At 43.6% G+C, this 26,810-nt stretch overlaps 1 protein-coding gene across 1 annotated transcript in view; it reads left to right on the plus strand.

The window, feature by feature from the left end:
- The window catches only part of TRPM8 (transient receptor potential cation channel subfamily M member 8), a 74,934-nt gene that overhangs the window by 7,690 nt on the left and 40,434 nt on the right, over positions 1-26,810 (plus strand). Inside the window, exons 6-13 of the mRNA XM_059052901.2 lie at positions 11,912-12,014; positions 13,125-13,243; positions 17,079-17,369; positions 18,924-19,019; positions 20,729-20,858; positions 22,628-22,773; positions 24,895-25,007; positions 25,482-25,698. Coding sequence (XP_058908884.2) covers positions 11,912-12,014; positions 13,125-13,243; positions 17,079-17,369; positions 18,924-19,019; positions 20,729-20,858; positions 22,628-22,773; positions 24,895-25,007; positions 25,482-25,698 — 1,215 coding nt within the window. The remainder of the gene's footprint in view (positions 1-11,911; positions 12,015-13,124; positions 13,244-17,078; positions 17,370-18,923; positions 19,020-20,728; positions 20,859-22,627; positions 22,774-24,894; positions 25,008-25,481; positions 25,699-26,810) is intronic.

The following is a 26,810-nucleotide window of genomic DNA, read 5'->3' on the forward strand; positions in this document are numbered from 1 at the left end:
ATATGTACTAATAGAAATATCTCATGCTTCTTATTGCTAAGCCTATAAAGCATTTTAACATAGTGCTATGTTTTCTCACCTTTCTCCCTTGTTTCGTGACTGGTGTTGACTTGAAATGACTTTCATTCTGTTGACTGTTCAGTTTGTGATAAAGCTCACATTAATATCGGTAGGTATGTTCACATCAGCTCATTCAAAAATGGCCTTTGCTGTTTGGATATTCTTAGGAGCATGTGCTGCCACTTGGAAATTTTCCCATAAAGGAAATGACCGGCTGTAGACAACAAGAGTTACTTTAATCATACAGCCCATTTCATCATTAGAGTGAAAGGTTGAATTTGGTATAAATAATTTTAAAAGTTCTTTAATTAGCTTGGTATTTTAGCAGTATTTAGTTGTGGAAGAGCCTCAAAGTGTCAAATTTGGCAAACTGAAATCCTGGAGTGGTGAAGATTATCTTGCTCATGGTAGCCTTCGTCATTATTTTTTTCTTTTACTGAAGTATAGTTGATTTACAATATTGTGTTAGTTTCAGGTATACAGCAAAGTGATTCAGATACATATATATATATATATTCAGTCATATGTATGTACATATATATATAAAACTTTCTTTTCCAGATTCTTTTTCATTATAGATTATTACAAGATATTGAATATAGTTCCTGTGCTATATGGTAAATCCTTGTTGTTTACTTTATATAGAGTAGTATGTATTGGCCTTTGTCGTTATTTAAAGCAAGCCCGGATAAATCAAATTCTTGTAAATAATGAGAAAAATCAACCCCGCCTTCTAGGTTGACAGGTACTCTGTACGAAATTAACACACAGTGAGACCCTACTGGTTTTGTTTAATTTCACATGAGTAGGCAGTTGGGCGATAATCCCGGTAAGGTACAGCAGGGTCGAAGTGACCAGGAAAAAAGTGCTTTCTGGATTAAGCCTCATTACGAAGACTCAGGATTAAAAAATGCACATGCACCTTCCGTCTGTAGCTGAGAGTCAGTGTTGGTACTGAAGATGCCCTGCCCAACAAATGCGTATATGATGTTCCTACTTGAGATACTGCATTTTGCAGATTTTACTGAAAAAGGTGAAGCGGGTGGTTTTACATGAAAGTTTTTGCTGGGATTTTCTTGTGTCTTGGCCAAATCCAGTTGAGAGACAGACACAAGAATTAGGTAAATAGAGAGGTCAAAATATCAGCTTCATTGGTGATGAAAGCCAAGTTGAAAGATGTGGCTTAGGGGTGCAGCCACCATGGGCCTCCTTATGCTGAGCCCCAGAAAGAGACAGATGAGCCCACCCAGACAGAGGCAGCCCTGGATGACTGCTGGCCCCCATCTGCCTAGCCCTAGCCTAGGCATGTGGCTGACAGCAGACACCAGAGCACTAGCACCCTGCAAGGAGCAGATCCCAACGGAGAAGCAGGAAAGGACTGGCTGGGCAAGGCCAAAGTCATCAACTGGCTATGTCACTCCCCTACCCGGAGTAGCAGTAAGGGAAGGGCTGGGGGATACCTAGGGACCTGATTTGGATGGAGGTCCCTCTGCATGAAAATATGTGGGTGAGGAAAATATGTATCACCCAAAGTAGTTATCTTCAATTCTCCATGTATTCAGACCTAAACAGTTTGAGTCATTCCAAACACATCAGGGGAGCAATCCCAAAGCGTAGATATCAACCTAAGACCTTGTGTGTTGAGCAATGTCCTCAAGGTAACTTCCTGTGATGGATGGAAGAAATTCGGTGGTCAGTTCAAGGATGCCCACAGAGGAAGGAATAGACCACTCTTAACTCACCCACCAAAGATGGCCCTGGGTCCATTCTAGTGACTTTTCTCTTACTCCTTCTGCGAGTTGGCTTGTTTAGTCCCGACCAGGTCATGTCCAGAGGGCCATGCCACCTTATGGGTCCCCACATCCTTTATGAAGGATTTTGATTTCTGCTTCAAGAAAACTGCTACAGGAAAGTTGTCTGAAGCAGGCTAAATGTCGGACACATTTCACTTCCTGTGATTATATTATTCTTTCTGGGATTCACATCTAAGTCATATTCATATGCTAATTATTTATCATAATTATAATCAAGTCAACCAGAAGACATACAACAATAATAAAAATTAGTCTGGCATCTTGATTATGCACTTGTATGGGATTTTGCAGTTGGTAGAAATTTCCCAAAAGACCAAGCCCAAGAGTGGAATTATTAATTAATGAATGTATACATTCAAATTTTTTTTTGAATTTTTGAATTTTGTTTTATTTTTTTATACAGCAGGTTCTTATTAGTTATCTGTTTTACACCTATTAGTGTATATATGTCAATCCCAATCTCCCAGTTCATCCCACCACCACCCCCACCCTGCCACTTTCCCCCCTTGGTGTCCATACGTTTGTTCTCTACATCTGTGTCTCTATTTCTGCCCTGCAAACCTGTTCATCTGTACCATTTTTCTGGGTTCCACATATATGTGTTAATATAAGATATTTGTTTTTCTCTTTCTGACTTACTTCACTCTGTATGACAGTCTCTAGATCCATCCACGTCTCTGCAAATGACCCAATTTCATTCCCTTTTATGGCTGAGTAATATTCCATTGTATATATGTACCACATCTTCTTTATCCATTCGTCTGTCGATGAGCATTTAGGTTGCCTCCATGACCTGGCTATTGTAAATAGTGCTGCAATGAACGTTGGGGTGCGTGTGTTGTTTTGAATTATGGTTTTCTCTGGGTATATGCCCAGTAGTGGGATTGCTGGGTCATATGATAATTCTATTTTTAGTTTTTTAAGGAACCTCCATACTGTTCTCCATAGTGGCTGTATCAATTTACATTCCCACCAACAGTGCAAGAGGGTTCTCTACACCCTCTCCAGCATTTATTGTTTGTAGATTTTCTGATGATGCCCATTCTAACTGGTGAGAGGTGATACTTCATTGTAGTTTTGATTTGCATTTCTCTAATAATTAGTGATGTTGAGCAGCTTTTCATGTGCTTCTTGGCCATCTGTATGTCTTCTTTAGAGAAATGTCTATTTAGGTCTTCTGCCCATTTTTGGGTTGGGTTGTTTGTTTTTTAAATATTGAGCTGCATGAGCTGTTTATATATTTTGGAGATTAATCCTTTGTCTGTTGATTCACTTGCAAATATTTTCTCCCATTCTGAGGGTTGTCTTTTTGTCTTGTTTGCAGTTTCCTTCGCCGTGCAAAAACTTTTAAGTTTCATTAGGTCATGTTTGTTTATTTCCATTACTCTAGGAGGTGGATCAAAAAGATTTTGCTGTGAATCATGTCAAAGAGTGTTCTTCCTATGTTTTCCTCTAAGAGTTTTGTAGTGTCCTGTCTTACATTTAGGTCTCTAATCCATTTTGAGTTTATTTTTGTGTATGGTGTTAGAGAGTGTTCTAATTTCATTCTTTTACATGTAGCTGTCCAGTTTTCCCAGCACCACTTATTGAAGGGACTGTCTTTTCTCCATTGTATATCCTTCCCTCCTTTATCAAAGATCAAGTGACCATATGTGTGTGGGTTTATCTCTGGGCTTTCTATCCTGTTCCATTGATCTATATTTCTGTTTTTGTGCCAGTACCATACTGTCTTGATTACTGTAGCCTTGTAGTATAGTCTGAAGTCAGGGAGCCTGATTCCTCCAGCTCCATTTTTTGTTCTCAAGATTGCTTTGGCTATTCGAGGTCTTTTGTGTTTCCATACAAATTGTGCAATTTTTTGTTATAGTTCTGTAAAAAATGCCAGTGGTAATTTGATAGGGATCGCATTGAATCTGTAGATTGCTTTGGGTAGTAGAGTCATTTTCACAATGTTGATTCTTCCAATCCAAGAACATGGTATATTTCTCCACCTATTTGTATCATCTTTAATTTCTTTCATCAGTGTCTTATAGTTTTCTGCATACAAGTCTTTTGTCTCCTTAGGTAGGTTTATTCCTAGATCTTTTATTCTTTTTGTTGTGATGGTAAATGGGAGCGTTTTCTTAATTTCACTCTCAGATTTTTCATCATTAGTGTATAAGAATGCCAGAGATTTCTGTGCATTAATTTTGTATCCTGCAACTTTACCACATTCATTGATTAGCTCTAGTAGTTTTCTGGTAGCATCCTTAGGATTCTCTATGTATAGTATCATGTCATCTGCAAACAGTGACAGCTTTACTTTTTCTTTTCCGATTTGGATTCCTTTTATTTCTTTTTCTTCTCTGATTGCTGTGGCTAGAACTTCCAAAACTATGTTGAATAATAGTGGTGAGAGTGGGCAACCTTGTCTTGTTCCTGATCTTAGTGGAAATGGTTTCAGTTTTTCACCATTGAGAACGATGCTGGCTGTGGGTTTGTCATATATGGCCTTTATTATGTTGAGGAAAGTTCACTGTATGCCTACTTTCTGCAGGGTTTTTTATCATAAATGAGTGTTGAATTTTGTCAAAAGCTTTCTCTGCATCTATTGAGATGATCATATGGTTTTTCTCCTTCAGTTTGTTGATATGGTGTATCACGTTGATTGATTTGCGTATATTGAAGAATCCTTGCATTCCTGGAATAAACCCCACTTGATCATGGTGTATGATCCTTTTAATGTGCTGTTGGATTCTGTTTGCTAATCTTTTGTTGAGGATTTTTGCATCTATGTTCATCAGTGATATTGGCCTGTAGTTTTCTTTCTTTGTGACGTCTTTGTCTGGTTTTGGTATCAGGGTGATGGTGGCCTCATAGAATGAGTTTGGGAGTGTTCCTTCCTCTGCTATCTTTTGGGAGAGTTTGAGAAGGATAGGTGTTAGCTCTTCTCTAAATGTTTGATAGAATTCGCCTGTGAAGCCATCTGGTCCTGGGCTTTTGTTTGTTGGAAGATTTTTAATTACAGTTTCAATTTCAGTGCTTGTGATTGGTCTGTTCATATTTTCTATTTCTTCCTGGTTCAGTCTCGGCAGGTTGTGCATTTCTAAGAATTTGTCCATTTCTTCGGCATACAGTTGCTTGTAGTAATCTCTAATAATCGTTTGTATTTCTGCAGTGTCAGTTGTTACATCTCCTTTTTCATTTCTAATTCTATTGATTTGAGTCTTCTCCCTTTTATTCTTGATGAGTCTGGCTAATGGTTTATCAATTTTATTTATCTTCTCAAAGAACCAGCTTTTACTTTTATTGATCTTTGCTATTGTTTCCTTCATTTCTTTTTCATTTATTTCTGATCTGATCTTTATGATTTCTTTCCTTCTGCTAAATTTGGGGTTTTTTTTGTTCTTCCTTCTCTAATTGCTTTACGTGCAAAGGTAGGTTGTTTATTGGAGATGTTTCCTGTTTCTTAAGGTATGATTGTATTGCTATAAACTTCCCTCTTAGAACTGCTTTGGCTGTATCCCATAGGTTTTGGGTCGTCGTGTCTCCATTGTCATTTGTTTCTAAGTATTTTTTGATTTCCTCTTTGATTTCTTCAGTGATCACTTCGTTATTAAGTAGTGTATTGTTTAACCTCCATGTGTTTTTTTTTTTTTTTTTTTTTTTTTTTTTTTTTTTTTTTTTTGCGGTATGCGGGCCTCTCACTGTTGTGGCCTCTCCCATTGCGGAACACAGGCTCCGGACGCGCAGGCCTAGCGGCCATGGCTCACGGGCTTAGCTGCTCCGCGGCATGTGGGATCTTCCCGGACCAGGGCACGAACCCGTGTCCCCTGCATCGGCAGGCGGATTCTCAACCACTGCGCCACCAGGGAAGCCCTATGTGTTTGTATTTTTAACAGATCTTTTCCTGTAATTGATATCTAGTCTCATAGCGTTGTGGTCGGAAAAGATACTTGATACGATTTCAATTTTCTTAAATTTGCCAAGGCTAGATTTGTGACCCAATATATGATCGATCCTGGAGAATGTTCCATGAGCACTTGAGAAAAATGTGTATTCTGTTGTTTTTGGATGGAATGTCCTATAAATATCAATTAAGTCCATCTTGTGTAATGTATCATTTAAAGCTTGTGTTTCCTTATTTATTTTCATTTTGGATGATCTGTCCATTGGTGAAAGTGGGGTGTTAAAGTCCCCTACTATTATTGTGTTACTATCGATTTCCCTTTTTAAGGCTGTTAATATTTGCCTTATGTATTGAGGTGCTCCTATGTTGGGTGCATAAATATTTACAATTGTTATATCTTCTTCATGGATCGATCCCTTGATCATTATGTAGTGTCCTTCCTTGTCCTTTGTAACATTCTTTATTTTAAAGTCTATTTTATCTGATATGAGTATTGCTACTCCAGCTTTCTTTTCATTTCCATTTGCATGGAATATCTTTTTCCATCCCCTTACTTTCAGTCTGTATGTGTCCCTAGGTTTGAAGTGGGTCTCTTGTAGACCGCATATATATGGGTCCTGTTTTTGTATCCATTCAGCCAGTCTGTGTCTTTTGGTGGGAGCATTTAATCCATTTACACTTAAGGTAATTATCGATATGTATATTCCTATTACCATTTACTTAATTGTTTCAGGTTGTTCTTGTAGGTCTTTTCCTTCTCTTGTGTTTCTTGCCTAGAGAAGTTCCTTTAGCATTTGTTGTAGAGCTGGTTTGGTGGTGCTGAACTGTCTCAGCTTTTGCTTGTCTGTAAAGGTTTTAATTTCTCCATCAAATCTGAATGAGATCCTTGCTGGGTAGAGTAATCTTGGTTGTAGGTTCTTCACTTTCATCACTTTAGATGTATCATGCCACTCCCTTCTCGCCTGTAGAGTTTCTGCTGAGAAATCACTTGTTAACCGTATAGGAGTTCCCTTGTTTGTATGTTATTTGTCATTTTTCCCTTGCTGCTTTCAATAAGTTTTCTTTGTCTTTAATTTTTTTTTTTTTGCTGTACGTGGGCCTCTCACTGTTGTGATCTTTCCCGTTGTGGAGCACAGGCTCCGGAAGCGCAGGCTCAGCGACCATGGCTCATGGGCCCAGCCGCTCTGCGGCATGTGGGATCTTCCTGGACCAGGGCACAAACCCGTGTCCCCTGCATCGGCAGGCGGACTCTCAACTACTGCACCACTAGGGAAGCCTGTCTTTATTTTTTGTCAGTTTGATTACTATGTGTCTTGGCATATTTCTCCTTGGGTTTATCCTGCCTGGGACTCTCTGCGCTTCCTGGACTTGGGTGGCTATTTCCTTTCCCATGTTAGGGAAGTTTTTGACTATAATCTCTTCAAATATTTTCTTGGGTCCTTTCTCTCTCTCTTTTCCTTCTGAGACCTCTATAATGTGAATGCTGTTGCGTTTAATGTTGTCCCAGAGGTCTCTTAGGCTGTCTTCATTTCTTTTCATTCTTTTTTCTTTATTCTATTCTGCAGCAGTGCATTCCACCATTCTGTCTTCCAGGTCACTTATCGTTCCTCCACCTCAGTTATTCTGCTATTGATTCCTTCTAGTGTATTTTTCATTTCAGTTATTGTATTGTTCATCGCTTTGTTTGTTCTTTAATTCTTCTAGGTGTTTGTTCTTTAATTCTTCTAGGTCTTTGTTAAACATTTCTTGCATCTTCTTTATCTTTGCCTCCATTCTTTTTCTGAGGTCCTGGATCATCTTTAGTCTCATTATTCTGAATTCTTTTTCTGGAAGGTTGCTTATCTCCACTTCATTTAGTTGTTTTTATGGGGTTTTATCTTGTTCCTTCATCTGGTACAAAGTCCTCTGCCTTTTTATTTTGTCTGTCTTTCTGTGAATGTGGTTTTCCTTCCGCAGGCTGCAGAATTGTAGTTCTTCTTGCTTCTGCTGTCTGCACTCTGGTGGATGAGGCTATCTAAGAGGCTTGTGCAAGCTTCCTGATGGGAGGGACTGGTGGTGGGTAGAGCTGGGTGTTGCTCTGGTGGGCAGAGCTCAGTAAAACTTTAATTCTCTTGTCTGCTTGTCTGGGTGGGGCTGGGTTCCCTCCCTGTTGGTTGTTTGGCCTCAGGTGACCCAGCACTGGAGCCTACCTAGGCTCTTTGATGGGGCTAATGGCAGACTCTGGGAGGGCTCACGCCAAGGAGTACTTCCCAGAACTTCTGGTGCCAGTGTCCCTGTCCCCACAGTGAGCCACAGCCACCACCCCCCCTCTGCAGGAGACCCTCCAACACTAGCAGGTAGGTCTGGTTCAGTCTCCTATGGGGTCACTGCTCCTTCCCCTGGGTCCCGATGCGCACACTACTTTGTGTGTGCCCTCCGAGAGTGGGGTCTCTGTTCCCCCCAGTCCTGTCAAAGTCCTGCAGTCACATCCCACTAGCTTTCAAAGTCTGATTCTCTAGGAATTCCTCCTCCTGTTGCCGGACACCCAGGTTGGGAAGCCTGATGTGGGGCTCAGAACCTTCACTCCAGTGGGTGGACTTCTGTGGTTTAAGTGTTCTCCAGTTTTTGAGTCACCCACCCAGCATTTATGGGATCTGATTTTATTGTGATTGCCCCCCTCCTACCATATCATTGCGGCTTCTCCTTTGTCTTTGGATGTGGGGTATCTTTTTCGGTGAGTTCCAGTGTCTTCCTGTTGATGATTGTTCAGCAGTTATTTGTGATTCTGGTGCTCTCATGAGAGGGAGTGAGTGCACGTCCTTCTACTCTGCCATCTTGAACCAATCTCCAATCAGATATTAATTGAGCAACCTCCCAGGGTAATTGTGGGTGACCTCACTGATCATGTGGACAAAGAGCCCCCAAACCTGACCTCAAGGTTTCTCATCCTCTTCAAGAGACCCTGTATTCTTCCCCACTGGGACCAGGCCCTCCTCCCGTAGCAGTGCTCTCATAGTTATTCTGCTGTATCTACTCCCCACCTTCTCAAGAACTTGACCCTTCAGAGTATTCCAGTCTATCAACCAACCAAGGTATCATTCATTCATTCATTTCAAACACTTGGATTTGTTTAGTTGTTATTTATTGAGCACATACTGTATGCCTGCTACTGGAACAGGCATTTCAGAAAGAATAGTATATGCAACAGGGAGTGCTTGTTCTCAGAGAGAACACAGAAATTGAAAAAAATTCATGTTGAGTGATTACAATACAATGTATTGTATAGTTTCAAAACAGAAAGGGTGTTCTGAAGAAAGGTAGCATGGATACACAGGGCTTGAGCCAAGGGAGCCTGGCCTGGTGTGGAAGGCCTTTCAAGGGAGGGCTTCTCAGGGGAAGTGGTGTGGGAGCCATGTCTGAATGATGGGTGGGGTTCAAGGGTGAGGGCTGGGGTTGTTTGGTGCAAAGTTCCTGAGATGTGAGGTAAGCATGGCTACCAAGGATTTGAAAGTTGGCAATGAGGGTGGATACTGTGGGTGGAAACTGGAGGACTTTTGAGGGTTTTGTCCTTGTTCAGGTGTAGTGGGAAGTCACTGAAGTGTTTGAGGCAGGGTGAGGTGTGATCCAAGTGTATTCAGTTAAGGTCACCCCAGCTGCAGTGGAGGGTTAGGGTCCGAGGAGGCGAGAGTGGGGAGGGGGGATGAGGTAGGTGCCCCTGCAGCATCTCTGGGTCCCATCAGTTTGCTCTGTATCCATATTCACCTTCTCCTTCTTCCTTTTCATTTTGAAGGAAAAGATGTCTCACCCCATCTGTGCTGCTTACCCCCACCTGTGCCCCAGAATCTTGGGACCTAGACCTCTCCCTTCCTGTCATTTCTGGCTGGACCCCTTTCCTCTGCCTGAACAAAGGCTGCCCGCGTAATGAGAGGGCCCTTCCCCTCCTGCTGTCAGCCCCTCCTCCTCTCTCCATCAAACCCACTGAGACTTGTGTTTTCCTGATGATTTCATTTATTTCCTCATCACCCTCAGATGTCCTTTGAACTAGGGCCTCTGATACTATTTTTCCCAGGAAACTGCAGCCTTGAGGTCACCTCCTAAAGTCCAAATCCAAGGGCTTTTCTTTTTTCTTTTTTTTTTTAAATTGAACTATAGCTGAGTGACACTATTGTGTTAGTGTCAGGTGTACAGCAAAGTGATTCAGTTATATATATACATATATATGTGTATATATATACACACAAACATCTTCTTTATCCATTCATCCGTTGATGGGCACTTGGGTTGCTTTCATGTCTTGGCTACTGTACGTAGTGCTACCATGAGCACTGGGGTGCATATATCTTTTTGAATTAAGAGTTTTCATCTTTTCTGGATATATGCAAGGGCCCTTTTTAGTCCACATCTTCACCCTTCCAGCCTGACCTGAGGCTTCCCTCTCCACCCAGCTGAAACTCTCTGTAGTTTCAGGACCTCATTTCCAAATGTTGCCGGGAAAGCCCACCACCATCTTGAACTCAGTCTAACCACAGCCAGACTCGTTCCCTCCTCCAGAAGGAGCTCTTCCTTGCCAAGCTCCCACCAAGCTCGCCAATGCCTGAATCCTTGGAATCAAGGGCTCTGCCTCTCCCCCAGCTGTTGAATCTTAAAAATGTCTTAAAATTAAACTTTACAGAAAAATCACAAAGGATAATATAGTGAATTCCTTGTCTCTTTAGTCAGTCACAAAGTTGTCTTGGCTTTTGTTCACACTGAAATTTCCTTCCTATAATCTAAGCCCTGTGTCCACACTCGGACTACTTCTGTGGTCTTCTGTTGTCTTTTTTGCATTTATTCACTCATTTAACAACTGAGCACCTACCATGTGTTACACACACACACTCATCCCTAGTCAATAAGTCTCTCAGCTTTTTTTAAAAAAATTAATTTTTAGGCCTTCCCTGGTGGCGCAGTGGTTGAAAGTCCGCCTGCCGATGCAGGGGACATGGGTTTGTGCCCCCGTCTGGGAAGAACCCACGTGCCGCGGAGCGGCTGGGCCCATGAGCCATGGCCACTGAGCCTGCGCATCGGGAGCCTGTGCTCTGCAACGGGAGAGGCCACAACAGTGAGAGGCCCGCGTACCGCAAAAAATAATAATAATAATTTTTATTGGAGTATAGTTGATTTACAATGTTGTGTTGGTTTCTGCTATACAGCAAAGCGAATCAGTTTTATATATATACATAAATCCACTCTTTTTTAGATTCTATTACCATATAGATCATTATAGAGTACTGAGTAGAGTTCCCTGTGCTATACAGTAGGTTCTTATTAGTTACCTATTTTTATGTATAGTGGTGTGTACATGCCAATCCCAATTTATCTTTCCTGTCCCCCCTTTCCCCCTTGGTAACCCTAATTTTGTTTTCTACATCTATGACTCTGTTTCTGTTTTGTAAGTAGGTTCATTTGTACCATTATTTCTTAGATTCCACATGTAAGTGATATCATATGATATTTGTCTTTCTCTGTCTGACTTCACTCAGTATGACAATCTCTAGGTCCATCCATGTTGCTTCAAATGGCATTATTTTGTTCCCTTTTTAATGGCTGAGTAATATTCCATCATATATATATATATATATATATATATATATACACACACACACACCACATCTTCTTTATCCGTTCTTCCATCGATGGACATTTAGGTTGCTTCCATGTCCTGGCTATTGTAAATAGTGCTCCAATTAACATTGGGGTGCATGTATCATTTTGAAGTATGGTTTTCTCTGGATATATGCCCAACGGTGGGATGCCTGGATCATATGGTAGCTCTATTTTTAGTTTTTTAAGAAACTTCCATACTGTTCTCCATAGTGGCTGTACCAATTTACATTCCCACCAACAATGTAGGAGGGTTCCTCTCTCAGCTTTTTGATAGGGACTTGTTGATATATGTGCCCTTGTAGAGCCAGTACTTTATTCTCATTGTGGTCAAGGACTCACTATTCCAATTTAGAAATTAGATGCTGTGGGTGCAGGCGCTGTAGAAGAGGGAAGGAGATTTGGAACATTGCTATAGGTGGTCTTTAAAAAAATGGAATAAAACATTCCTCTCACCAAAAGAGACTTTATGCTCCTTGAGCCTGAAATCAGGTGGCTGACAACTCTGCTCTCTGAATCTTGCCAGATCAAAGAAATTCTCGAAAGTTCTCACCTATTAACCATTATTAAAATAGAAGAAGCTGGGGATGAAATTGTGAGCAATGCTATCTCCTATGCATTGTACAAAGGTGAGTAAAATTAGCTCCTGTAGAAGTTTCAGCTTTGTGTTGCTTTCTGTGGCTTTTAACGGCTTCCATTTATTTTTTAAAACAGCTTTACTGAAATATAATCTTGCACTTAATTTTGCTTAGCATATATTAGAAGTTGGAATAACTACTATTGACCTGCTGAGTTAAATCTCCTTGGTTGTATATATTTAACAGAACAAGAATTTTTATGTCATCAAAATATCAGTTAAATATGATCACAGTGCTTTCCAAAGAGCTGTCTCTAACAGTGGTTTAGAATCTTTATCTGAGTCTTGGACACTTTGAGAATATGATAAAAGCTATGGACCTTTGTCCTAGGATTCCACATCTGTGTACACACGTGCACACACACATAGATAATTTTGCATTCACTTTCAGGGGTTAACACATCTCCTATGCTTATGAATGAACCTCAGTTTTTAAATCCTCATGTGTGAACTTTGCTGTCTGAGAATCCCATCAATTAATTACCTGAAGTAAATAGAACCCTGGCAAAGACCACGTAGAGTTGAGCCATCCGATTAATATATTTAAGGCATGCAGAGCAGGGAAAGGCACAAGAGAAGTGCACTTTAAGCATTAGCTATTTATCAGAATCATTCTTACTGTGCTTGTCATAAATTTGGTTGTAAGGATATTTATTAAAATGGGACTATATCTGTAGAGATACATAGGTACAGAAATTATTAGCTCTGAAAAAGACAAGTGGAATATTGTTAGGATAGAGCTCATTATGTCGTAGATTTAGATACAGTAAAAGTCAGATGTGGTCCTGGAAATGTGACATTTATGGAATCTGAATCTATGGAAAAATATCCATATACCATAGTTACACTGTTAGGATAGGAAATGGAAAGATATTATCACCTAAACTGATCCACACTACATGCTTTGGGACATACAGAATATGGATAAGATTGAGTGAAAATAAACTGTCAGTGAAATGACAGCTCTGAGTGTCTGATTGTAAGAGGACACGCTTAGAGTCTCCTCTGATAAATGGCTCTGATAACTGGCCATATGGAATGGCTCTGACTCTCTTGTTTCTGGGTGTTTGGTGAGTTGATTTTTTTCCCTGTCCTCTTACAGCCTTTAGCACCAATGAACAAGATAAGGATAACTGGAATGGGCAGCTGAAGCTTCTGCTGGAGTGGAACCAGCTGGACCTAGCCAGTGAGGAGATTTTCACCAATGACCGCTGGTGGGAGGTACATAGGAAGCCCTCCTGGGTTATTCCAGTGACAGGTCTGGTCCATTTCTGACAGGGTCTTTGCCCTTGAATGTTGTAAAGGATTGTTCTGTCCTGGTACATCAGTGTTGCCAAGGCTCACTTTCCTCATCTGTAGTAGGGGATAATAACAGTGACTTAGTAGGTTCCTTGCAAAGAGATAATAAAAATAAATACACTAATGTAAGGTAACATCAACCTACCATTACCATCCAAAGTTTATAGCTGTCCCGCCATGATGTGAGAGGCGATTCTCCATCGAGATGTTGAGGCGCAGATTTCCTCCTGGGAGTTGATGGAAAGAAATGTGGGGAAACTAAGTGCAGGATGATTGAAAGGGGGTTTATCAGAAGTAACTCAACTAAAAATCCAGACAGCAGTACTCATTTTGTGCCCTGCCCCACCTCCTTAGCCAAGTTCTCATAAGAGAATTGTCAGCAGTGAGACGCATAAGAGAAAAATAGAGCAAGTTGATTAAAGACATACAATGAATATCTTAGAGTTAGAAAATAGGACTCCCCCAGGCAAACGAGTACCTCCAATATGGACGTTGTATGTCCAGAAAATCTGTATTTGTTTCCAGTAGAATGACTTTTCTCACTTTGAATTTGATGAGAGTTGTAAGACCTGCATTTTCCAGCAGCACCCTCTTGTGTACAACTAAAGTGAGATCCGCCTTAGGAGATCTGTTTTCTAGGAACAATTATAAACCATCACACTTGGATCTGCAAGGTGGAGGCTTCTTTGTTTTAAGCTCTTCAGTCACTGGTGGGCCGTGAAAACACATTTAGGCCTATAGTTGTATAATCAAAGATGAAGACTTCATTTATCCTTACTTACATGAGATCAATTTTAATAATAGAATCCATATAAAGTCATGGCTTATGGGTTTTTAAATTATTCATTCCTTTAGCAAACATTATCTTTGGTTTTTGCAGTATAATGAACCCTATCTCACATGGCAAGCCTTTAGTTAGTTGAGGGAAAACAGAACTGTATGTAGATCTAGGTAATTGATTCAGAAATGAACCCCTGTGTGTGAAATGTTCTATTTAAGTGACATCAGATGGTACAAATAAACATAAACTCAGGCATGCATTGAATAGTACATTTAGTTTTATTAACTCAGCTAAAGAAAGTTGAGTGAAGGACATAATGGTTGAGAGTATGGATTCTGGAGCCAGCCCATCAGCATGACTTAACCTCTGCAAGTTACTTAACCTTCCTCAGTTTCCTTGTACAGTGGTGAATTGGGGTCAGTTCATACTGGTTTTAGCAAGAGCTGACTGCTAAAAATTTTTAAGGTTTTTTGAGTCAGTTGTTAAATACAGTCATTAAAAATCAAATACTAGGGCTTCCCTGGTGGCGCAGTGGTTGAGAGTCCGCCTGTCGATGCAGGGGACGCGGGTTCGCGTCCCGGTCCGGGAGGATCCCACATGCCGCGGAACGGCTGGGCCCGTGAGCCATGGCCACTGAGCCTGCGCGTCTGGAGCCTGTGCTCTGCAACGGGAGAGGCCACAACAGTGAGAGGCCCGCGTACCGCAAAAAAAAAAAAAAAAAAAAAAATCAAATACTATACTCTTAGAACTAAATAAATTTTATTAAAAACAAAGGCAATAAATAATCATAATCAAACTCGTCCCGTTCTAAATATTTTACTACATTTACTCTGATCTATATTCTGGAGGTTATGTCTATTGTATCTGCATTCTGGAAACACTGTACTTGCTACTCTGTGTTGGGTCCCAATTGTGCATTCAATGATGTCACATGGTAGCCAAAGACTGGCCATGTTGGGAGCATTTACACTGTAGCAATGGTCAAATCAGGGCTTATTATTTTCTTCCAGAGTGTTGGTTGTAAAGTATTTACCAGCACACCACTGCTCATCTGAAAACAGAGATGGTAATAATAGTGGTAGCTACCTCATTGGATTGTTATGATGATTAAATCAGATAATATTTCTGAAGTGCTTAGAACATTGGCACATATTAAGCCGTATATAAGTCTTTGTTTAAAAATAACTAAAAATCTTGCATAACCTTTTGTGGTGCACAAAGCAGCTTCACTGTGCTAGTTCACTTGGCTGTGGTGCCAGCCATCACAGGGATGTGCCCTGCCCCACCTTCTTAGATAATTCTGAGACCTCATTTTGCTGGTTAATAAGCCAGGGCTCCATGGATACCACAGGAGGGCCATTCTGATGGTTTTCTGAGGGCCTGCTCTGAACTTGAATCTCTGAAGGCATCTTGACCTGTGTTATCTCATTTCATCCCCCCAAGCACCTATTTTACAGACGAGCAAACTGAGGTTGATACACAGTCTTGTTCGAGGTCGCACATAAGGTAATGGTAGAACCAAGGTTTGGAAACAAACGTGTGTCTGACTGCAAAGCTGGTCTCTTCCCCGTAGGCCAGTGGTTCTCAGAGGGTGGTCCCTGGACCCGGGGCAGCATGAGCACAACCTGGGAACTCGTTAGCAGTGCAGGTTGTCAGGGCAACCACCTCTTTTTGTCCCTATCCCACCTGGAGCCACAGTGTGGGGACTCAAGGGACCCTTGACAGTTGGCTCTCAGGCAATGTGTGATCCCGGAGAGGCCAACATCAGACGGAAACAGACACCGCCAGAGCTGCCCTTGGCAGGGGATATTCCCCGGAAGCAGGGCTCAGACAGTTAAAGTGAGGACGGTGGGCTGGGCGAGTAGCAGCGAGGCTAGTGGGGGGCTCAGGGCTACAGTGCCCAGGCTCCTGGAGCTGCCCCACTTGGCTCCAACTGACGGTTCTCTGTGTTGTCAGAGCTTCTGGTATTTACTTGTGAATCTGGATTTTAATGCTGGCAATGTGGATCTTTATGAACTGTCTAATTTTTAATGTTGGCAACTGAATCAAATTGTAAGAAATAGTATGGAGGACAATCAGAACCTATCTGAGAGCTGGTGTGGCCCGTGGGCCACGGGTTTGTGTCTGAAGTACACATTAATTATCTTTATTGAGATTCTTAATAAGCTTCTATGGGATAAGGATTATCAGGAGCCCAGACAGTAGAGGTAAAGATAAATAATAACCAGGTATCATTGTCAAGCGTTCCAGTGACTCATGGTTATGTAACATGACCAGGCATTTGCCTCATGGCATGGGCAGGGCAGTGGGGCGACCCCACGGCGCAGAAGGAAGAGTTGGCTGGTGGTTGGCTCACAATTTGTGTCCAGTGTAGACCTCAGAGAAATGGTGTGAGCTGTACCATGAGCCCCCTGCCCCCTAGTGGAGCAAGTGCTTCCTTTATGCCAGACACTGGGATCAATTCTTGATCAACATCATCCCTTTTTTTAATGTAATTTTTTTTTGAGATTTTTATTTGATGTGGACCATTTTTAAAGTCTTTATTGAATTTGTTACAATATCGCTTCTGTTTTATGTTTTGGTCTTTTGGCCACGAGGCATGTGGGATCATATCTCCACAACCAGGGATCAAACATGCACCCCCTGTGTTGGAAGGCAAAGTCTTAACCACTGGACCACCAGGGAAGTCCCTCAACATCATCCTCATGTGGGTGTCATTATCTCCACTTTACAATAGCAAGAGACCAATTCACATCCAAGCTCACATCTGGCTGATTTCAAAGATTCCACCTCGCTGCTTCCCCCACCTCGATGTTTGAGCTGTAATCTAATATTGTGTTACAGCTGAGAAGATCAATTTTATTTACCTCATGCTTGAAAATTCGATGTGGCTGAGAAAGAAATGCCTTGAGAAAGATGCCTTGTATTCTTGATTGGATTTAGGCTGTGCATTCTCTCTCTGCTCTTTCTCCTCAGTCTGCTGACCTTCAGGAAGTCATGTTTATGGCTCTCATAAAGGACAGACCCAAGTTTGTCCGCCTCTTTCTGGAGAATGGCTTGAACCTGCAGAAGTTCCTCACCAATGACGTCCTCACTGAGCTCTTCTCCAATCACTTCAGCACCCTGGTGTATCAGAACCTGCAGATTGCCAAGAATTCCTATAATGACACCCTCCTCACGTTCGTCTGGAAACTGGTTGCTAACTTCCGAAGAGGCTTCCGGAAGGAAGACAGGAATATCAGGGATGAGATAGACGTAGAGCTCCATGTGTGTACTGTCATCTGCTTGAATTCTTTGCTCTCTTGAGTCTTCCCTCAAAAAAGCTCTCTACTTCCATCTTTCCTACTCCCTACCTCATTGCTGTCATGTAGTTAACATGTTGGGGTTGTTATTTTTTCCTACTGCCTTTATTTAAGCTAGCAAGTCCTAGCGAGGTAACAAGTGGTGCATTTTCTTGCTTTATTCTTTGTGCTATCTTTACAACTAGTTATTGAAGTATTTCCTAATTGCAAAGCTTGGTGTGACACACTTTCTGAAGGCATCTAGCAGGGAATGGGGACAAATGACTGGCTGCCTGATCATGTCTTAGCCTTTTGGACATGATCTGCCTAAAATAGTCCTCTGCTACCTGTGGAAAGAACTGGAGAACTGGAGAACTGCCGAGTTTCCTTTTGTGAATAAAAAGGGGCAGTGAATCTTTGTAAAGAGATAATCCAGGTTTCCATTTGAGAAGGTGTTGTGGATGTACCACTTATATTCTCTCAAGATTTCCTATTTTAAGGACAGGCAGTCCCAGTTTCTAGCACCTGCAACTCTTTGCTGAAGGTCTGCTCTGGTCAGAGCCCAGTGACTGCCAGAAGTTGGTGTATAAATACCTCAGCAACACCCCTGCTCAGAGGAGATAATTCTGAGACCTGTGTCCTACACTGGCTCCAAGGGTTGCCTAGTGGGATTAATCTCTGGTTATTTACCATGACAACTTGTTGGTCCTTTCTTTTCCCATCTCATTTCCTCAATTTCCTAGTGGTTTTCCTGGAATCATGTCCAAAATAAACTAGTTGTCTCAAATGCTTGATTGCTTCTGGGAAAACTCAAACTAGGTCATTATCTTTTATAGTTTTAGAATTTTATTACATGTGTGTTGCAAAAATCTAAATGAGCTAGGTGTTTGAAGGAATTGGAAATGTTTAAAAAACTGTTTGATACTATTTATGTTAAAATTCTCCACAGTATCCATAACTATGCCAGAAACATTTTGGATCTTGGTAAAACCTGTAGGGAAGATTAAAAGGAATATATACATAGAGTAGTTTTCTATCTGCAAAGGTCCCCTTGGAAGATATGGGAGGCTGAATAGGAGCTGGGATTCTTAGTTGATGTATCAGGAATTGTAACTTTGAATAACACTCCAAAGAAATAACTTTAGTTTTACGTTGTGATAATTGAACTTCAACTATTGGAAAGTTAGAATTTAGTTAGAATGATTTTTCTAGATGAGAAAGAGATTTCTGTGATGAGAAGGAACTGCTTTCTCTTCAGCCTGTCAGAAGTCATTCAGTTTTTAAATTGCTGTCGGCCCATTTTTTCACCCTTTATACCTTTCCATCTACTTGTACGTTGTCTTTTATGATAGATCAAAGATTCTGTTGAAACTCACATCACTGTTCTGTGAAAATGGATTCAGACACCAAGTTACAGAGCCCTCCAAACATGGGGCACTCTCCTAGGGCATCCTGACCCTGTTTTCATTCTTATACTAGTGTGTCTGCCAAGGTGATGATCCATCTGCATGTGCTGACCCCCTGCTCTAATCCCTCCCAGGACGTGTCTCCTATTACTCGGCACCCCCTGCAGGCGCTCTTCATCTGGGCCATTCTTCAGAACAAGAAGGAACTTTCCAAAGCCATTTGGGAGCAGGTAAATGTCCAAGTCTGCGGCAGACGTATGCTTGGTTGTGGTGGTTCTAACCCTTTCAAACCTCACGTACCTAATCTAAAACGTCCTCAGTGAAATGGGATATTTGATGTCGGTGGATATGGTTGTGCCTGTTTCCATGTGAACAGGGGTGTGTTTGGGAGGGGAGGTCCCTGGAAAGTTCTGGGCTTGGTGGGTAATCCAGGAGGCACCTGCTTCTTAGGTTTGTGTGGATGTGTGATTGTCTTCCAAGTGGAGGAGGTTTTAAAGTTTAATTTAAAATTAATTTCTAACTTTCTTGCATTGTAGGCAGGAAGTAGGGCCTGTACAAAGCCTGCTTTGGGAAAGGATTGAGATTTTTCTTTGTGCTTCCACACATAATGATTTTTATAAATGATTTATGAACAGTTGAAAAGAAGCTGCATTCTCTGTTTTTAGAGCCTAAGATTAGGTATTGAATATTGATTCACACACACACTCTCACTAACTACAATTGTCAGTCTTTGTGTCCTTGACCAGTTTCCCCCTCTGAACTGTTACAGCATGATGGTGGGTCATCAGAGGCTTCCTATTGCCACGTCTAACTATCAGCTTCTCCTGCATTTATCTTTTTTTAAATTGGAGTATAATTGCTTTACAATGTTGTGTTAGTTTCTGCTGTACAATGAAATGAATCAGCCATATGCATACCTATATCCCCTCCCTCTTAGACCTCCCTCCCCCCCTTCCCCGCCCCCCCATCTAGGTCTCCACAGAACACCGAGCTGAGCTCCCTGTGCTATACAGCAGGTTCCCACTAGCTATTTGTTTTACACATGGTAGGGTATTTATGTCAAACCTAACCTCCCAATTTGTCCCACCCTCCCGTCCCACCCCTGGGGCCACATGTCTGTTCTCTACGTCTGTGTCCCTATTCCTGCCCTACAAATAGGTTCATCTGTAACATTTTTTCTAGATTCCACATATATGCGTATACAATATTTGTTTTTTTCTTTCTGGCTTACATCACTCTGTATGACTGACTCTATAGGTCCATCCACATCTCTACAAGTGACCCCGTTTCGTTCCTTTTTATGGCTGAGTAATATTCCATTGTATATATGTACCACATCTTCTTTATCCATTCATCTGTTGATGGACACTTAGGTTGCTTCCATGTCCTGGCTATTGTAAATAGAGCTGCAATGAACATTGTGGTACATGACTCTTTTTGAATTATGGTTTTCTCAGGGTATATGCCCAGTAGTGGGATTGCTGGGTTGTATGGTAGTTCTATTTTTAGTTTTTTAAGGAACCTCCGTACTGTTCTCCATAGTGACTGTATCAATTTACATTCCCGCCAACAGTGCAAGAGGGTTCTCTTTACTCCACACCCTCTCCTGCATTTATTGTTTGTAGATTTTTTGGTGATGGCCATTCTGACTGGTGTGAGGTGATACCTCATTGTAGTTTTGATTTGCATTTTTCTAATGATTAGTGATGCATTTATCTTGATATTTTCTTTTTGTATGTTAATTCCATGTTTAAGACTGTGAGTATATTCAGGTTCAAGACTCTTGGAGCACATTGCAAATTTTACTGGGAATCATTATGAACAGTTCAGATTTCTACCATTTTCTGCTTTTGCCATCAATCTGTGCTTGTCTGACTTTGATGTTGACTCGACTGCAAGGGATTACGAATTAACTGTGACATTCTCGCCCCTCTGGAAGACCAGGGGCTGTACTCTGGCAGCCCTGGGAGCCAGCAAGCTTCTGAAGACTCTGGCCAAGGTGAAGAATGACATCAATGCTGCAGGGGAGTCTGAGGAGTTGGCAAACGAGTACGAGACCCGAGCAGTGGGTAAGCCTCTGAGAATGGGAGCCGTGGCCGGCACAGCCACGCCAGGTGGCATTTACTGACTTTTCCAAGAATGAAGGTGGTGAAATATAGGCTCTCTCATCCCACAGCTGCCCAGGGCCACACCCAGGCCAGGTCTAAGTAACTCAGCATCATAGGGAAGCCTTGGGGTGTTTCGTCTGGGGGATATGCCGTTCAGAAACCTTGACACGTGTGAGGTTTTACCTGACGTGCAAGCTAACAGATTAGCCTGCCAGCTTCCCATACATATGCTGACAGAAGACCCCAGACCCCTGGGTTAGGGACACAGATGGTTTATTACTGATGGCAAAGGCAGCAGCCAGAGCAGCATCTTGGGCTGGTCCCCGTGCCTTGATTCCCCACGAGGTCACGTGAATAAGGGCTGGTGTTGGTGGTCCCACATCTCCCCAAACTTAGGAGGCTCAGAGCCTCTATAACACAAGGCAACAGGCGAGCTGCCCAGCTCCCCTCCAGGGCGATGTGTCTCATCACCTGGAACGGAAGAGGGCAGAGGCCCCGCTGAGTGTGACACTGCTGAGACATCTGTCCTCTGTTCGCTGTTCACCTGCCCTTGAACACAGCTTGCCCTTGCCCCTGCTCAGAGGGCCCGGACCACGCGGGACTGTGAGAAATCCAGCACCAGTTGCCTCGCAGCAACAGAGAATTCTAGGCCGGCTCAGTTTTCTTCTTTCCACTGGGGAGTTTTAAGTGTGCAAGGGGGCTCGTTGCAAAATGCAGGCATGTTTGTCCGTTGTCTGATCTAATGAAGAAATGTTCATGCATGTAGCCTCTCTGTGTTGGGAAAAAGGTGTCTGACGATTTCTTCTACTATATGAAAAATTTCAAGGTATTACGTTATGTTTGGATTGTCTTCAGCTAGGCAATAGCTCCGAGCATTTCAACTTTTAAAGGATTTTCTCTGAGGAGCTACACACCAGTCTGTTTGTCATAAGGCCTCAAAATATAAGCACACTCTCAATGCAATAGGCCAGTGTTGTTGTTTTTTCTTTAAGATTTTTTCTTTTTTAAAAAAATTTTATTTATTTATTTTTGGCTGTGTTGGGTCTTCGTTGCTGCATGCGAGCTTTCTCTAGTTGCGGCGAGCGGGGGCTACTCTTCGTTGAGGTGCGTGGGCTTCTCATTGCGGTGGCTTCTCTTGTTGTAGAGCAGGGGCTCTAGGCACGCGGGCTCAGTAGTTGTGGCACACGGGCTTAGTTGCTCCGCGACATGTGGGATCTTCCTGGACCAGAGCTCAAATCCTTGTCCCCTGCACTGGCAGGCGGATTCTTAACCTCTGCGCCACCAGGGAAGCCCCGGGCCAGGGTTTTTTATTGTCATTTTGGCTTTTTTTTTTTTTTTTGCACTGTGCCTTAACTGCAAAGAACCTCACCACGAAAGCATAGAGGGTAAATGAGATGGGGGGTGGCTCAGGGTCTGGATCCCCTCCCCAGTGGCTGAACCCCACCAAAGAGGGCATTCCGCATGTTCACTGCAGCTCAATTCGGTGGGCATTTCTGGACAGCTGCTGCCAGGAGGCGCTGTGCTGTGTGCGGGGTCCCCAAAGAAGATCCCTTTGTTCAGGAGAGAATTGTATTGTCCTGGTGTTCTCTTTGCCTTGTATAATCCAGGGTGCTCACAGCCAGGCTTTCGTGGAAGTCTGGGCTTGGCTGGTGGGCCCGGGGGCGGGAAAGTTCCGTGTATTGGTCAGCCGTGCCTCCCGTTTCCCTCTCTCTGGGGACAATGTCATTTAGAGCTGTTCACGGAGTGTTACAGCAACGATGAAGACTTGGCGGAACAGCTCCTGGTCTACTCCTGTGAAGCCTGGGGCGGAAGCAGCTGTTTGGAGCTGGCGGTGGAGGCCACGAACCAGCATTTCATCGCTCAGCCCGGGGTCCAGGTAAACAACATGCGGTCACCAAACATCATGCCCAGAAATGGGCCTTTCCTTCAGCTGGGTCTCTGGATCCGGTGCATCTCTAACTAGGTGTATGGATGGGCCAGGTTACGTGAACTCTCCGAGCCTTAGTTTCCTTATCTGTAAAATGGGCATAATAGGGGGTAAAGGAAGGGTTGCTGTGAGGATTCAGTGAGATAATATGTGAGTGGGGCCAGCCCTTTATAGTAGCTGTTACTCTTAGAACTATTACTAGTAGTAATGGCAGCAGAGAAACTAGTATGAAGGGGGTTCAGCCAGTGTAGACGTGTTCTGCCCCAAATTACATTAACAGCAGTTTGCACCTGGTATCTCAGGTTTCGGAGGGGAGATTTTTTTCCACCCACCATCGCGGCTGGAGGGGTCTGGTGTGAAGGGGAGGAAGACGGGGAAGAGATGGATGGACCGACACTCGTCTGCATAGCCCTTGTACACGTGATCACGCTTCATCTTCACAGCACGCATGCAGGTCGACATCATCCCATTTTACTGAGGAGGACTCAGGAGCTCAGAGAGCTTCTGGAACGTTCCCCAGGTTGCTAGGAAGTGGCAGGGCTGGGATTTGGTCCCATGATGATTGCCCGCCTTACGGACTTTGCATTGTATCATGCAGCCAAGAACTGGCACTGTGTTCGCAAAAGGATCCGTTTGCTACTGCAGCCAAGTAGATTCAGTGAGTGTGGTCATGGATGACAAGGGACACACAGGGAGCCTTGCTGTTGTTCTGGTTTAGCCTCTGCGTCGCAGTGGGCTGGAGGGAGGCCAGTGCTGGGGTCAGGGTTGCCTGGGAGACCCGGCCGGCTGCCGTGGCTGGAAGGCTGGACCCGGCTTGTCTCGGCGTGCCCCGCGGAAGCAGGCCGCCAGACGGGGATTTGACTGCAAGTAGCTTATGCTGGACGTGAGTCCAGGAGGTGCCCGAGGGGAGTGGAGGCCGAGAGGCTGGAAGGAGAAGGGAAGGAAGCAGACACAGGTAGGCTGAGGAGAAGTTGCCTCCTGGGGGCTTCTGGGAGCTTCATGCCGCCTGCCCCAGTGCTGCCCATCCGAGCATCTACCCACCAACTGCAGTTTGCGGTTCCCTGGGGGCCTCAAGAGCCAAGTACTCGCCGGCCCCAGAAGCCCAGGCAGCACGGGGCAGGGCTCTAGGGAGGAGCCGTCCTCTCCTGGAGGGATGCGCCGGGGTATGGATGGGGCACCCGGGTCCCAGCCCCCCAGACAGTGCTGGGAAGGCCTCAGGTCCCCGCTGCTCCGCCACGGAGACATACCGGTCCCTTCTGATTGACATGACATTTTTGTTCTTGTGGGTTGTTTTTTTGGCCGTGCTGTGCGGCTTGCGGGATCCTAGTTCCCTGACCAGGGATCGAACCCAGGCCTTTGGTAGTGAAAGTGCGGAGTCCTAACCACCGGATCACCAGGAAATACCCAAAATGATCTTTTCTGAGAGCCGCGGGGTCCTTCCGTGTGACTCAGCCTATGCCCTCCCCTTCCGTGTTGACTTTCAGTGCTGCTGTCAGAGACAAAACGAGCTTCTAATTCCTGCCTTCGTGGGAGGCCCTGTTCCACCTTTCAGGGGCAGATACGGTCTGGGGAAAGCTTTTCCGTGCCTTTTGAGCTCAAATGGGTGTTGAGACACCAGTGGTCTCTCTCTTGCCGACTTCCTTTCAGTTCCTGACAGGTGTCACCTGTCTGCCTCCGGAAATGAATCCTTGGGGCCCCGCAGGTGGCACTGGATGTCGTGTGAATTTGTGACCTTTCAGGGAAAAGGAGCTACAGAGGTGCTTGTTTAAACTTACACAGTGAGAATTAGAGTTGGTTAAAATCCATAGGTTTAGTGAATTTGGATTCTTACAACCTCTGTTTTAAAGTTCACAGAACCCAACATAGAAAAGGACTGAAAATCAAACAGAATTTTATATGGTTGAATCATAGCCCCTTAAAATCCAGGTAACTAATATAAAAGAATAAGGATCTCAATTCAGAGAGTTCTTTATTTTGGAGAGGTTTGAGGGCTGGGAAGAAAGGTCGCACGCGATCCAGCATGTCATTGCATGAATAAGGACCTGTGTTCTTTGTCTCTGTTTCCTGTAGAATTTCCTTTCCAAGCAATGGTACGGAGAGATTTCCCGAGACACCAAGAACTGGAAGATTATCCTGTGTCTGTTTATTATACCCTTGGTTGGCTGTGGCTTTGTATCATTTAGGTATGAAAGCAAGGCACATAATCTTGTGTGTGAGTGTGTGTATACATACATCTGTGTGTGTACAAGCATCTGTGTGTGTACATGCTTCTGTGTGTGTGTACATGCATCTCTGTGTGTGTACATGTATCTGTGTGTGTGTGCCTCTTGTGCAAAGGATCCTAAGGCCTGGAAATTACGATGTTCACTCTAGTCCCTGCACTTTAGGTCTGGGATCTCCGTGGGTTTCCCCCAGGTTTGATTTCAAAGAGGTAGAAGTGGGGTCACGTCTTCAGTATCTGAGCCCGAATTTGGATCTGTTAAGCATGAAATGCCGAGGCTGAATTTTGGCTGGGTCAAACTTAGAACACACAATTTGGACACCACCTGTCCCTGGCCCAGCTGTGGGTCTCTGTTCATCTGGGTTCAGAAGGAGAGGTGTAGGCCACACAGTGATGTTGGCTGGGATGGTGACAATGCTGTCACTTCTCGGTCCAGGAAGAAGCCCCTCGACAAGCACAGGAAGCTCCTGTGGCACTACGTGGCCTTCTTCACCTCCCCGTTTGTGGTCTTCTCCTGGAACGTGGTCTTCTATATCGCCTTCCTCCTGCTCTTTGCCTACGTGCTGCTCATGGATTTCCACTCTGTGCCGCAACCCCCGGAGCTGGTCCTCTACGCGCTGGTCTTTGTCCTGTTCTGTGATGAAGTGAGACAGGTAGGTCAGCCCCGACGTGGGGCGCCCCCTCCTCTCCTCAGTGAGCGACATCTTCCTAATGCCAAAGGGGAGCAGAAGTTGGTCTTCAAGTTCCAAAGTCATTATTTCCCCCAAATAAATGTCCTCATTTGGTGGCCACCCATGAACATGAAGGCGCTCTTCCATGAGATCCCCTAGCCACAAGCCCAAGCTTTGCTCTCTAATTAATGTGAACTGGGGGAGGTGAAGCACTCGGGAATGTGTTCAAAGAGCAGGTTGACCTTGGACTTTTAAACCCACTCCCATCATCAGGAGCCATTTGTGATCCTGTCATTCCTGTCACTGAGGTAGGCAGCACCCTGGGAGGCAGGGGAATTGGAAGGACTTTCCAGCTAAGAGCATCTCAACGCCCAGCACGTCAGACTGACAGTGTCAGAAATTCATATTCATCCTTGTGAATTTCAGGGAGTTCATGTCACTTATTCATGGTGTTTTCTCCAGTTTCTTGGGATCTGCATTGTTTGGCATCCTCTTCCCACCCTTAATCCGAACTTAGCCCAGGCCTGGCACGTAGCAGGTGCTCAGTTAATAACTGTTGAATGAATGAATGTTGATGGTGAAGGTCAGTGCTGTCCCTAAACCATCATGAAAAGTCATCCCAGAAAATCCTTTTAAAATGGTAGTTTACAAAATATCTGAGAACTGCTATTGCTGTCACTCTTGTCCCATATGAGCCCAAACCCAAAAACATACCCATTCAACACGTATGGCCTAGGTGCTTACAGTGTACAAGATACTGTGCCAAGTGATACCAGATATTTGGAGGGGCAAAGCATGCTGTTCTTGACCCCACAGAGTTGCTGCCTGGAATAGGATTCCTAAATTGTTTCGATTCTCATGCTAACTCTAATAGATTCTTTTTTTTTTTTTTTTTTTTGGTGGCTTCTAGGAGCCCTGGGTTGAGAAAGATTCTGAGCCTCTATTTTCAGCAGGAGAACATCCTTAATGAATTAGAAATGTCTGCCATGGGCACAAGGGGTGGCAGGAGTCCCGGTACCAGTGCCCTGGATCTGCCTTTGCTTGTCTAGTAGGTGGGAGCTGCAGACGCGGGCTGGAGATGGAGTACAGGTGGA

The sequence above is a fragment of the Kogia breviceps genome, chromosome 2 (assembly GCF_026419965.1).
Source record: "Kogia breviceps isolate mKogBre1 chromosome 2, mKogBre1 haplotype 1, whole genome shotgun sequence".
Taxonomy (NCBI): Eukaryota; Metazoa; Chordata; class Mammalia; order Artiodactyla; family Physeteridae; genus Kogia; species Kogia breviceps.